The following is a 14,291-nucleotide window of genomic DNA, read 5'->3' as shown; positions in this document are numbered from 1 at the left end:
AATAATTTGAGACAAATAAAAATTGAAAAGATGACACATGTTGTGAGACAGACAGATTGATGGAGTACCTCTGTACCTAAATATAAGACCATTTACAATGGGGGTGTTGAAAAAATTATTCAATAGTTGAATGTCTACAATGGTTTGTTGAATGAGGTGTTTAATGTGATGTGGATTAATTGGTGTTGAAAAGATTCAACATGTTGAATGGGAAAAAAGTGGGGCCACATGCAACACTTTACACAATTTTATTGGTTGTTGTGATTATTTAGATTTTATTTTCTTTTAATCATTTAAAATTAATTATTTCATAGTAAATAAATTTTTTATTTATTTTTATTTTTATCAAAATTCATTATTTTTTTTCCTCTATAAATAGAGACTTGGTTCATTTGATTTGGACTCATTTGTTCGGAATATTTCATGATTAAATAAATTGTTTGTGAGCCGAGTCTATTGTACTAATTAAATTATGTGTGTTTCATTTTTTGTGTGTTTCTTTTTTAGTTTGTTGTGTGTTTAGTGTATTTATTGCATTTTTAAATCTCTTATTTATTACTTGCAAGAAAAAAAATTAAGAATAGAAAATTAGAAAAAATAAATAAATTATTAAATTTAAAAAAAAAAGTTTAAATATTAATTATTTTAATTTAATTTTAATTGATAATAGATATTAATATATAATCATAAAAACAAAACTTTAAAAGAAAATAAGAATATGATGTGGGGTAGGGTGTTGAATTTTATTAAACAAAACCATTGTAGTGAAAAAAAATTGAATAAGTGTTGAATTATTAGGTGGAAGAGAGAGAAGATGATGTGGAAGATAAAAAGTGAAAAAGTAGGGTGTTGAATAATGTAACCATTGTACATAGTCTAAGATCTCATAGAGTAAATTGCGAAAATTAAGATAGTTTGTTAGAGCATCCACATCCATCATACTCATTTGAGTTCTTTAAATGAGACTCACCTAATTTTTTATATTATTTTACACTTCCCAATTTTTTAAACAACTCATCTACAATTCTCAAATATCCATCTAACTCATCAAAAAATCTAAAATGGGTCCCACTACACACCACAATATATTACATAAAATATAATTAAAAAATTAATCCAAATATATCAAAATAGATTAAAAAGACATACCTTCAAAATAAGGTTAAAATAAATATATATTAAATAAAATGATACATGATACAAATAATTCATCAAAAATTACATTAAAAAATCATAAATTAAAAAATGCATCACTAATACGAATTATAAGAAAAAGATAAATTTAAAACAATTTTTAATTATTGTCATTCTCATTAACAAAATGTTGCCATATGTATTCTATCAAGTCTTGTTGAAGACGCCGATGAATTTGTTTGTCACGAACATCAAATCCTCTACGTAGAAACTCTTGAAAATCAATATTAGAATCATTCGGCAATATTGTTGGGCCATTGCTCAAATGATCATAAGAAAAATCAAAATTTCCACCATATGTGGCACGTTCATCTTCAACAATCATGTTGTGTAATATGATGCATGTATTCATTATGCGTTGGAGTGTGTCTAAGTGCCAAGATCGTGCTGGATTACGTATGATCGCAAATCGAGATTGAAGAACTCCAAATGCTCGTTCAATATCCTTTCGTGCCCCTTCTTGATGTTGGGCAAACAATTTTCTCTTATCACCACTATACCAAATTTGTCTTTTAGCAGCACCCCTACGAAAGCGCTTTTAGGAAAAAGCGCTGGTATAGGCTTCGCTAAAAACAAAATTAAAAAACACGCTAAAAAAGCGCTCTTATAGGGGGGGTATGAAAGCGCTTTTAAAAAACGCTCTGGTAGGGGGGGTATGAGAGCGCTTTTCAAAAGCGCTCTGGTAGGGGGGGTACGAAAGCGCTTTTCAAAAGCGCTCTGGTAGGGGGGAGGAACGAAAGCGCTTTTCAAAAGCGCTCTGGTAGGGGGGGTTTAATGAGAGCGCTTTTTAGTCAAAAGCGCTGGTATAGACCAGCTATGAGAGCGCTTTCCAGAAGCGCTTTAGTAGCCTTTATTGATAAAATTAAAACCAAAAACACGCTTCTACTGTTTCTCACTTTCTCTCTTTCATTTTCTCTGCACGCGAAACAGAAACCCTCACCATCCTCCATCTCCCCTCCGTCCACCACCTTCGGTCCTCCGTCCACCACCATCGGTGCCGTCCACCACCATCGGTCCTCCGTCCACAACCATCGGTTCCGTCCACCACCGCGAAGTTCTTCTCCGATTCTCACGACATCTTTCAATTTCGGTAATCTTCACAAACTTTGAATTGAGTTTTGATCATTGGATTTGCTTGTCGTTAGTTCTTGCGAATTTGTTTGAATTATCTGTTTATTACTCGAGATGCAATAGATTTGTTATAATGGAAGTGTTCATAATCTTGCTTTTGTGCATACTAACTGTTTGTGGAATGGATTGAACCAAGTATGTATCAATACTGCCTTGCTTTATGAAAATGTATTGGAATTGCTTGCATCTCCCATAACTGAAAACAGAAGCAAATAAGTGCTTATTGGAATTGGAATTTGCTTGTCGTTAGTGCTCTAATTGTTTCACATGTAGAGATTAAGTAAGTGCTTATTGAGATAGGTGATTTTGTCTTGTTCTATTGCTACCATTTTCTTCTTGTCTTGTTCTATTGCTACCATTACCAAGGTTTTTTTCTCTCATCTTTCACAACTTGCTCAATTTACAAATTCTTGTTACTATATATGAATTTATGAAGAAACATTATTGGTATTTTTACGGTTTAATCAATGAAATTGTTTGTGTAAAAAATGAAAGACATGGTTGGGTATCTCCGAGAATCTTCCATCTATGGATAGTTATTCTTTTTTTGTTGCTTTTCAATTCAACTTGATTAGTTCTAGTGTATAGCTTGTGTGTAGACTTAGGAAATGAATGATATTCCAAAACACATTTTTATTTAATTTTAATTTTAATTATTTGTATAGTAAAATATATGGTATGCATTTTCATGTTTGTCTCTTTTATTTTTTATGATACATGCAAGAACTTATTAAGTACTTTTTTTATTTAATTTTTGTTTTAAGTTAAATTAATAAATAGCTAAACATATTTAATTAATTTTTGTAAATTCGAGTGTTTGCAGTTACTATAGCTAATTGATAATTGATTTCATATCATTTTAAATAATGGAGTTCTATATTGGGGTTTTTTTGATATTGTGTTAGTAGTGGTGTATTTAACTGCATCGTGTGTGTGTTTAATTTTACAGTTACTTTGAAGTCTCTGGTTTCTACTTGTACAACGCCGATTCAAACCTACCCATCTCCCACATCAAGTCTATAACTCAGGTTACTATCCCTTTCTTCTTGCTTATAGTTTGTTATATTCTGCTTATAGTTTATTGTTTATGGTTCTATTTAATATCAATTTAGTGTCTCTCAACCAGATTTTTGGTTTGTGGACTTATATTACCTTGAAATAAGGTAATGTCTTCTTTAAGAAATCGGGTATTCTGATTAGGTATTCTGATTAGGTATTCTATTACGATGATAGCTATTTATTATCTTGACAGAATTCCTTATAGAAACGAAGAAGCACTTATTTAGCTTAATTAAGACATGGATAAGACATGGATGAATTCAAACCGGTTGTCGAAACAGTACGAGAAAGGGGTATGGGAATTCGTTGAGTTTGCGGTTGCGCACTCCGAAGACCCGCTTCGAATGCCGTGTCCTTGCTTGGGTTGCTGTTATGGGGGTAAGGTTGACGGGAAACAGTTGGGATCCCATTTACTACGGTTTGGAATTGATAGAAGTTATACATGTTGGACAATGCATGGTGAGAAAAGTAACGGGAATGCTGAGTCGAGGTGTAATAGGAAGTATGCTTCAAACGACGATTGCACAGACACATACGATTGCGATCGAGTCGAAGAGATTGCAGAAGCGCTTGAAGAAGATCTTGCGGATTGTCCCAAAATGTTTGAGAGGTTGGTAAGCGATGCAGAGAAACCGTTGTATGATGGTTGTTCAAAATTCACAAGATTGTCTGCGGTGTTAAAGTTGTACAACTTAAAGGCGGACAATGGATGGTCGGCTAAAAGTTTCACAGAGTTATTAGCCCTTATGAAATATATGCTACCAGAGGATAATGTTCTTCCCAATCGAACGTATGAAGCCAAAAAGATGTTGTCCTCTATTGGCATGAGTTATGATAAGATACATGCATGTCCAAACGATTGCGTTTTGTTTCGAAACGAGTATGCAGCGTTGAATGAGTGTCCTAAATGTGGTGCCCCTCGATATAAGAAAAAGTTATCTCCTGCTAAAGTCTTATGGTATTTTCCTATAATTCCGAGATTTAGACGCATGTATCGTAGTGAGACCGATTCAAGACACTTGACTTGGCATGCAGATGAAAGAATTATTGATGGAAAGTTGCGACATCCGGCAAACTCACCACAATGGATGAAAGTTGATACTGATTATCCTGAATTTGGAAAAGAAGCAAGAAACCTTCGGTTGTCATTGTCTACTGATGGAATGAACCCGCATGGTATTCAAAGTATCTCGCATAGCACATGGCCGTGATTCTTATGATCTATCGACTAGTTGGCAAGGGAAAAGTGCACAACACTTTGGGAGATTTACTTCACCATAGACCGCTCCCGGATGGAAACCTGAAAGTATCGGTGGATGTTGTAGTAGATCATGATGCGATGCTACCGGTACCTGACATCGTCTTAGAGACGACATTGCTGCGAGATGCAATAGGATCATTTGTTGCATGGCCCTCGGAGCTCATTACCATTAGTGATGAGGTATATTGAAAACGATTATGAATCATTTAGTTTTCGAATGTCAATTCTAAACCGTTTATTAATTATTTTTTACATTTTAATTTTAGACTGCTCCTATAAAACCCACAGTTAAGGGTAAAGGGATTTTACAGAAGGAGGAGTCCGTTGCATCACTAAAAGAGGTACATTTAAAGTGTTAATAATTAATCTGAATCTAAATCTGCATGATTTTATATTTTACCTAACTTATATGATTTTTAGGCATCCGCTCGAGAGTCACAACAAGTGACGCAGCAAGTTCGTACCGTACCACCCACTGGTCCTCCGAAGCCAGCGGGAAAAAAAGGCGGTACTTTTGTGCCTCGGTACCGGTCGACTCTCGCAACAATGGTTGATATGTCCGATTTGAAGGATGGTGCTTTACGTGAAATCGTTATGGATGAGAGTGTCTTCGGTATTGAATTCAAGTCACTTATTACACTTGATGACTTGGAGGAGATTTTTAAGCATGATCAACTAGGCGTCAATAACATGCACTCATACATCCGGTAATATTCCCTCATCCGATATATTATTTAATTAGTCCCGCAATATAATTTATTTACACATTTCAATGAAAATAATCTAATGTTTATTATGTTTTTATTTAAGGTTGTTGTATGATAGAGTGTTGCGCGGGACTCTGTTGTCTAACAGATTCCGTTTCGTGTCTTCCGCCCACTGCAGCGGAATGGCAATTGCTTCGGAACGGGAATCAGTTAGACAGCGATTAGTCGATAGATTCATGTCCACCGGCAATACAGAATGTCTGCATCTTTGGGCGTATAATACCCGACCAGTAGGGTTAGTTTCTCATTCTTTGTTCATCTAATCTCTGTTTCTTTTGTGTATAGCAAAATTTTCATATAACCTATTGTTTTTATTTATAGAGCACACTGGTTGCTGCTTGCTATCAACCCTATAAGGGAAGTCGTGTATTATCTGAATTCGGTAAATGGTGAATGGACCAATTATCCGGCCATGAAGGACATCGTTGATTTGTAAGTGGGATCGTTCTAAATATATATTCGTGTATATTTATATATTTACTTATTTGTGGGATTGATCTAAACATATGCTTTTATATATTTGTTAATTAGATCAATACAAGTGTTCCGAAGTCAACGGGACGCACAGGTATCCCGAACTAAATCTAGCAACATTACTTGGATCCAAGTGCAGGTACATTATTTTTCACAATGTTGCTTATAATATATTTATGCTACTTGATAAAACAATGCACAACTATAGAATCTTATTTGTTTTTCTATGTAGTGTCCGCAACAGCGAAACAGTTACGATTGCGGATACTTTGTATTGAGGTTTATGAAAGAAATCCTTCAGGCAAATCAATTAGAGATTCCGCTCACGGTATGAATTTATAACTTAAGATAATTTCATATAATTTATTACATTTAACTAAATGTATCATTCATATTTTGTTTTTGTTTTGTAGTACCTTGACGAATTCCGTGCCGCTGGATACCCGAAACTTAAGTTGGAAGAAATAAAAGAGGATTTGTGTCATTTTTATATTAAGCGTTTTTTCATGTAGGATTTGTGTCGAATTGAAGTACTATAATATTATTGATGTTGTAATGATGTATATATATAATTTTGGATATTATAATGGTATTATATTAGTATATATATATTGTCTTACTGATGACTGAAATAATATCGTCGAAAATAAATTACAGGTCGGAAATATTACAGGCTGAAAACATATTACAGGTCAAAAATATTACAGGTCGACTGGGAGGATTAAATTACAGGCTGCACATTAAAATACCTCATTTAGCTACTAAAGCGCTTTTTAAAAAGCGCTCTTAAAGGCCCACATACTAAAGCGCTGCCAAAGATTAATAAAAAAGCAAAAAAAAAAAAAAGCAACATACTAAAGCGCTTTTGTAAAAGCGCTCTTATAGGGGGGCTATCAGAGCGCTTTTTATGGAAAAAACGCTCTTAAAGCCCACCCTATAAGAGCGCTTTTCCAAAAACGCTTTAGTATGTTGCGTTTTTTTTTTTTACTCTCACAGGGGGGCCTATCACAGCGCTTTTCTGGAAAAAGCGCACTTAAAGGGGGGCCTACCAGAGCGCTTTTTCCTGAAAAGCGCTCTTAAAGGGGGGCCTACAAGAGCGCTTTTTCCAGAAAAGTGCTCTTATAGGGGGGGCCTACCAGAGCGCTTTTATAAGCGCTTTCGTAGCCTATGCCAGCGCTGGCTTTGGCAGCGCTTTAAAGCGCTGTTAAAGGCCAAAAAAGCGCTTTTAAAAGCCTTGCGCGTTGTAGTGCACCTTGTGGCATCGAAATACTTTTCACAAACGTGGCCCATTCAGGATAAATACCATCTGATAGATAATAGCCCTTGTTATATTCAGTACGATTGATTGTATAATGAATCTCGGGAGCTCGTTCTTGCAGAACATCGTTGAAGACATTTGATTGGTTCATCACATTAATATCGTTGTTTGAACCCGCTACACCAAAGAATGCATGCCAAATCCATAAGTCTTGTGAAGCCACTGCTTCAAGCATAACAGTTGGTTTCACCATGATCACCTCGAACATATTGCCCTTTCAATGCAACTGGACAATTTTTCCATTCCCAATGCATACAATCAATGCTCCCTAACACATGTTTATGCATTCGGTACGTTCGACGAAACTGCTCATTCGGTACAATCAATATTCCTTCTTTGACTTCTAGGCCTTTTAGAGCTTGAGGCTTCTTCTTCCATAAACAACCTCACAAGTTCCTCATCTGTATCATCATTCATAAAATCCATGAACATTTTTGCAATGTGCAAAGGATTAGAAGGATCCATGTGAAAAGAAGTTTGATATAGATGAAGATGATAAAAAGTTATAGAAAATGAAAGAGGCAGTGAATGAAAAGAAGTTTGATATAGATGAAGATGATAAAAAGTTATAGAAAATGAAAGAGGTAGTGAATTAAAAGAAGTACTATGAAACTTAGTGTGCATGTTAATACTATTTATAAGATTAATTTGTAACGGCTAGTTTGAATTTGAATAACGGCTAGTTTGAATTTGAATAACGACTAGTTTGACTTTGAATAACGGCTAGTTTGACTTTGAAATAACGACTAGTTTGAATTTGAATAACGACTAGTTTGAATTTGAATAATTAAGCACAAAATTCATAATCATACAAAATAATAATAAAATACATAATCATACTAATTAAGCACAGAATACATAATCATAATAATCCAAACTACATAATCATCCTAATTAAGCACAAAATAATAATCATCCTAATTAAGCACAAAATAATAATCATACTAATTAGTTCAAAGTACATAATCATACTAATTAATTCCATATTTTTCTCTAATCATGTCGCACAATATTTCATGAGCTTGTAGTTGTCTTGCATCCATATTTGATGTATCTTTTGAGAGTATTTGCAGATCATTCATCTTTAATCGTTCCTCAGCAATCTCAGCCTTCTTAATTTTTGCATCAACCTTTTTTCTCTATCTCAAGTTTTTCACCCTCAATGCGTGCATCGTCCTGTGCAAACATTGACATCAGATCAATTTTTGTTTTTAAGTCATCTTTCAAAGAACCATATTTGACATTGGGTGTAGAAGACATTTCCACAAGCTTTTCTTTCTCCTTCCTTTTGGCTGCCTTTTGACCGATTGGACGACCTGACAAAGTAGGTGATGATGGATCGTATTCACTGCTTGTTGGTGTTAATGGATTAGAAGGCAAAAAATATGCTCCTGAAGCCGAATTCTTTCTTCTTTTTGTAGAAGTTTCTGATGAACCTGCGAGCCATTTAGGTTCATCTTTCAATAATCTCCATGCAACCTCAAATGTAAACTTTTCACCTTCATCTTGGAAATAGATTTTATATGCAGCTTGCATGATATTGCTCTCAGAACTTCCACTTTGTTGTGTAGACACGGCTTGTTTGTAGCATCCAACAAACTTTTGAACAGATGGATTAATTTTGTGCCATCGCCCTTTTAGTTGCGCCTGTTTCCTTTCTTTGTAATTAATGTCACGATGCTTGTTGTAAGCTTCGCCGATCCTCTTCCAAAAACTATCTCCTTTTTTATCAACCCCGACAATTGAATCTTTTGAAACGTTGAGCCATGTTTGAATGAGAACTTCATCCTCTCTTTGTTGGAAGCTTTTTTTATGTGTATTCACAACCGGTGTAGGTGCAACTTCTTCACTAAGGTTAGTAGTTTCTAAGCTACCTTGAGTGCAAGATTGTGGTGTTTCATGTTCTTGATCATTTGGTTGCACACCACTACTACATATTTGAGTTCCATGATGCATAGTGGGGTTAGTTGATTGAGATGTAAATTGTTGATATTGATATGGATAAGGTGGTGTATAGTATGAGTAATTTCCAAAGTGTGGATTATTTTGTGGATTTGGGATAAATTGAGAGTTTTGAAAGTTTGGGTTATGGTGTGAATTTGAGATAAAAGGTGCATTTCTAAAGAATAGGTTGCTTTGTTGATTTGGAATAGAAGGAGGACTACCACCATTTTGAATAAAATTAGACCAAGAGCTATTTTGATTAGGATCTATTGACAAATAATGTGTAGAAGAAAAAAAATTAAGATGAGATAAAATCAATAGTTTAGAAGTAGGCTAGTTGTGAATGAAAATTATAATAAAATTACTAACTTATTTATATAATTAAATAAAGTTACCGTTAATCATTCAAAAATATTAAGTAAAAAATGTTAACGTTACATTTGTTTGTTTCAAAAATATTATTACCATTAGTGATTTTGAAATGGTTACAAATAGGTTTACAATTAATAGTATATGTATATGTTACAATTAATAATATAGGTAGGCAAGGTTGTCAAACTCGCGGGTAGACCCGTAAACTCGTACGAGTTTACGAGTCTAGGAAGTATAAACGAGTAGATTCGCACATAGAATCAGTTTTTGATAGACTCGAGTAGACTCAGGTAGACTCGCACAAACACGTATAGACTCGCGAGCCTATCATGAGTTTACGAGTCTATAAGTTTTTTTAGTTTTTTTTAAATCAATAAAGGTCCAAATTCCCCAAAAGATTTTATTTTTATCTTTCTAAAAAAAATCCTTATTTTGTTTTGGTTGTACAAGAATTAGAAAGTCTCTCTCTCTCTCTCTCTCTCTCTCTCTCTCTCTCTCTCTCTCTCTCTCTCTCTCTCTCTCTCTCTCTCTCTCTCCCTCTCTCCTAGTCCCTAGTATGAGATTTCTATGGGGATATGACTCCAAAATTAAAAAGGTTTGCAATTCGTGTCCAAATCTTAACTTGTAGCTCGTCTGGTTTTGAATTGAATTGGAGTAATTGTTATTTGTTTGTTTATAGACTTTATTTTTCATTTTTTTTAGAAACATTGACTTGAATTAATATTTACTTTGCAATTTCATTCAAAGAGAAGAAATATGTTGCATGAAAAAGATAAATAATTTGGTTTATGCGATATGCAATTTGAAGTTGAAAAGTAGAAGAGGAAAAGTAAAGAGTGTTTTTATTTCATTTTAAGATATTCATTTAGATGGTGAATAGATAGCTGAAGATCATGATAAGAAAATGTGCAAATTGTAGTTATTGTTGAGTAAGATGATGTTATTGTTAACATTGTTGTGTAAGTTGATGTTGTTGTTATTAATGTTATGCAGTGGTGGGGTGACACTGTTGAGTTAGGTGAAAGTGGAACTTGAAGCAATCCAATAATGGTTAATGATGAAATTGATTCATCTGGGGTAGAGGTTGATAATGACACTCAAGATACCGATGAAGAAGATGGTGATAATATTGGTGATGATGATTTCATTGGAACTTTCAATGATTGAAATTATTAGCATATCTGTTTTATGATTTTTTTTCTTTATGTACTAGCCAATTAAAAAGATATTAGTACTTTAAGTCTTTAACTATATACTCTACTATTTTATTTATTTTATTTTTGAGTTTTTTGCTAAGAAATTTGTTATAGTGTATGAAATTTAAATTTTAATGTTAATTGGTGTTCTATTATATATATTTGTGTCATATATGAGGTATTTACAATTGTAAAAATTTAGGAGTCTGTCATATATGTGTCACTTATAGGTTTTTGAAAGTCATTTTTTATTTTTCATAGACTCGTATGAGTTTGCGAGTCAAGTCTACGAGTCGAGTATATGGACCCTTTACGAGTCTGAGTAGACTCGCGAGTTTGACAACCTTGTAGGTAGGTAATATTTTTTTGTTGACAAATTATAGTAATAGTCTTTGTGTAATTTTTTTGTCAATTAGAATCCAGCTGACATGTAGAAACGGTCACAAACTAGCCAACGTTTACATACTAGCCAACGTTACTTTTTCTCAAATATCCAAATATTTCTGACACCGTGGTTTTGGTTAAAGTGTATGATTGGTTGGAAGTTGCCGATAATTATGCTCTTAGAGTAATATATTTATAGACTACATATTTTGTATAATTTTACAAATTTATTAGTAAAAGAGAGAAATAGTTAATGTGTATGTAATTGTATTTATCTGTGATTCTAGAAAAATATGTAATATAATTAGGGATATGTTTAAAAAAAAATAATCAATATATTCTAATATTTTAAAAGTTGAAGAGAATAATTGGGTAGAATGTAGTAATAAAATTGAGAACCATCATTTAAGCCTTTAATTTAGTATCATCCTTTTTGGCATTTCAAAACAAAATGCAACATCAGAGTTATAACTATTGAGGATGGCAAAGCTCTCCCTAAAAGAGTTCTTTACTATATCATCCAAGTGAGTGCAACAACAACAACATAATTCTAACACAATCACTTCTTTAATATGGCATGAAAAATCACTTTAACCACTTTTATTATCCCTTACCACTTGTATCATCACCTCTCTTCACATCCACACCTCAACACACACATCCCCCTCTTTCCCTTACCTCACTTGCACCCTCACAGGCAACCCATTTTTCATCCTCAATGTCAAAGACAAAACATGTTCAGGAATCTTCTCTTTCTCCACCGCAACAACCTCAAACCTCTCCATCACAGAAGCTGCAATACTCTTCATCTGAATATACGCCATTTCCTTCCCCAAACACATCCTAGGCCCCGCATGAAACACCGGAAACTTAAACGGACTCTCACTTCTACAAACACCAACACCACCCTCACCCTCCTCATTCTCCAACCACCTCTCAGGTTTATACTCATTACAATCTTCCCCCCACACACTCTCCATTCTCCCCATAGCATAAGTATGGTAAGAAATAAACCAATCTTTCTTCATTCTAGTCCCGTCCGGCAAAACATCGTCGTTCAAACACGCCTTCGTATCAACCGGAACCGGAGGATACAATCTCATCGCCTCCGTAATCGCCGCGTGTAAGTATTGCATCTCCCTCAACTCCTCAAAACCAAACACAGCCATTTTGTCGCCACTTCTTGAACGCACCGTTTCGATTTCTTTCATTACTTTCTCTTTAACATCGATCCTAGAAGATAGGATCCAGAAAAACCAACTCAATGCAGCAGAAGTCGTATCGCGTCCCGCTAGAATAAAGCTTATTACAATATCACGTAGAAACTCCGGCGAAGCTTCTTCTGTTGCGATCATGGTTTTAAATTGCGGTTGCGGCTGCGGATGCGGTTGCGGTTGCGGATGTTGCGATTGCGGTCATTGCGCTTGTTGCGATGCGCATTGCGGCCGTTGCGGCGTGAATTTTTAAAAGGAAGCGTTTGAAATATTATATTGAAAAACACTTAATGTTATGTTTTTTCATTATATAAGAAGGAAATTGAGTTTTAGAATTCTAATATATTGATTTTTGATGAGAATACTTAAAAAAACATGATTAAAATTGTCCTATGGGATTCCTAATACATCCGGAGGCGCGATTTCAAAATCACACCGCAATTGCGGTCCGATGCGGTTGCGGAGCCAACCGCATCCGCAATATTGCGGGTGCAATTGCGGTTGCGGACCGCAATTTAAAACCATGGTTGCGATGAAACGTGATAGTAAATCTTCACCTTTTCTGGAACCGTTTTTCTCTTCCATTCTTGACCGTATGATCTCGTCAGCGAATTTATGGACGGTTGCGATTGATTGTTTCAATCTCCCTTCTGCTCCGACGTTGAGAATTTTTTGCACTTTCCATAACATTGGGAAAAGGGACATGAATCTTCCGGAGCTTAACACTGCGGCGTCTTCGAATGCGCGCATGAATGAGGCGTTTCCGGCGGGTCCGTCACCGCTGAGACATTCAGGATCGACGTTGAAGGCGAGTTTGCAAACGTTATCGAATGCGAAACATTCTAAGATATCCTGCAAATCAAGGATGTTATTTTTCTCCGCTGCTTTGGAGAGAATCGGAATGAGCCTAGTTTGTGTTTCTACTGTTACATTTTCGATGATGAAGTTTCTTAAGGACTTCGTGTTGAATTCGTAGCTGGCGGTTTTTCTCTGAAGCTTCCAGAGATCACCGTCGGAGTTAAAGATTCCTGTGCCGAGAAAATCTTGGAGGAAAGAGATGAATCTTTCGCCTTTCGGATAGTTTTCGAATTTGGTTTTTAAGATGTGTTGTATGTTATCTGGGTTGGCTGTTAGGACACCGTGGATTCTGCCAGGGCGGCAGAATACGGCGGTGTTGGTGGGACAGGCGCGGAGGACTTGGGTAGACCATTCGAGGAAGCGGTGGCGGTTTGAGATGAATGAGGGTAAAGCTCCGAGGAGAGGGTAGGTTTTGAAGCCGGGTTTGTTTGATATGGTGAAGAAACAAAGGGAGAGATAGAAGAAGAGAATAGATAAAATGGATATGAAAAATGATTGGAGGGAGAAGAGTTCCATAGTTTGAGGTGATAACTTTGTGTGTGTGATTGATATGTGAAGTTATAAAGTGAAGGAGATAACTATAATTTATATGAAAAAACGTTTGAATTTTGTTGGTACTTGCATCTTTAACCAATCAAATAACAAAATTATCTTTTTAAAGAAAAAATTATAAAAACATTAACTAAAATGTTTTTAAAGAACAAATTATTTTTAATTAATGCTATTATAGTTAAATATAGAAGAAAGTTATGACTAATTATAAAAAATTTCTTTTTAAGAAAATGTTTTTGAAGAAATTTAAGAATACATTTAAATAATTAACTAGGTGGTTCTAGAAACTTTTTGAATTTTTTTTTTATAATTTAATTGTATATAAATATACATGTGAAATTATTTAAGAAAATGGTTTAGAGAAAATTTAAGAATAAATTTAAAAAAATACATTAACTTTGTGCGTCTAGAAACTATTCAAAAAAATATTTTAATTAATTTTATTGTAGTTAAATATACATGGGAAATTTTTTAAGAAATGGTTTTAAGGAAATTTATGAATAAATTATTGAAAAAAATTAACTTTGTGGTTCTAGAAACAATTTTTTTTAAAAATATTTTAATTAA

At 34.5% G+C, this 14,291-nt stretch overlaps 1 protein-coding gene and 1 pseudogene across 1 annotated transcript; both read right to left on the bottom strand.

The window, feature by feature from the left end:
* Positions 1-8,175: 8,175 nt before the first annotated feature.
* On the bottom strand, positions 8,176-9,160 carry LOC131614647 (glutathione S-transferase T3-like; annotated as a pseudogene).
* A 2,250-nt stretch (positions 9,161-11,410) lies between these two features.
* LOC131612356 (cytochrome P450 CYP94D108-like) lies at positions 11,411-13,717 on the bottom strand. The gene is made up of 2 exons (XM_058884152.1): positions 12,824-13,717; positions 11,411-12,442 (listed from the first exon to the last, which is right to left on the bottom strand). Exons 1-2 carry the CDS (start codon positions 13,686-13,688, stop codon positions 11,775-11,777), a joined length of 1,533 nt encoding a protein of 510 aa, XP_058740135.1. The 5' UTR covers positions 13,689-13,717; the 3' UTR covers positions 11,411-11,774.
* Between the last annotated feature and the right edge of the window lie 574 nt (positions 13,718-14,291).

This window comes from Vicia villosa, linkage group LG6 (genome assembly GCF_029867415.1).
Source record: "Vicia villosa cultivar HV-30 ecotype Madison, WI linkage group LG6, Vvil1.0, whole genome shotgun sequence".
NCBI lineage: Eukaryota > Viridiplantae > Streptophyta > Magnoliopsida > Fabales > Fabaceae > Vicia > Vicia villosa.
This window is presented reverse-complemented; position numbering and strand designations above follow the sequence as displayed.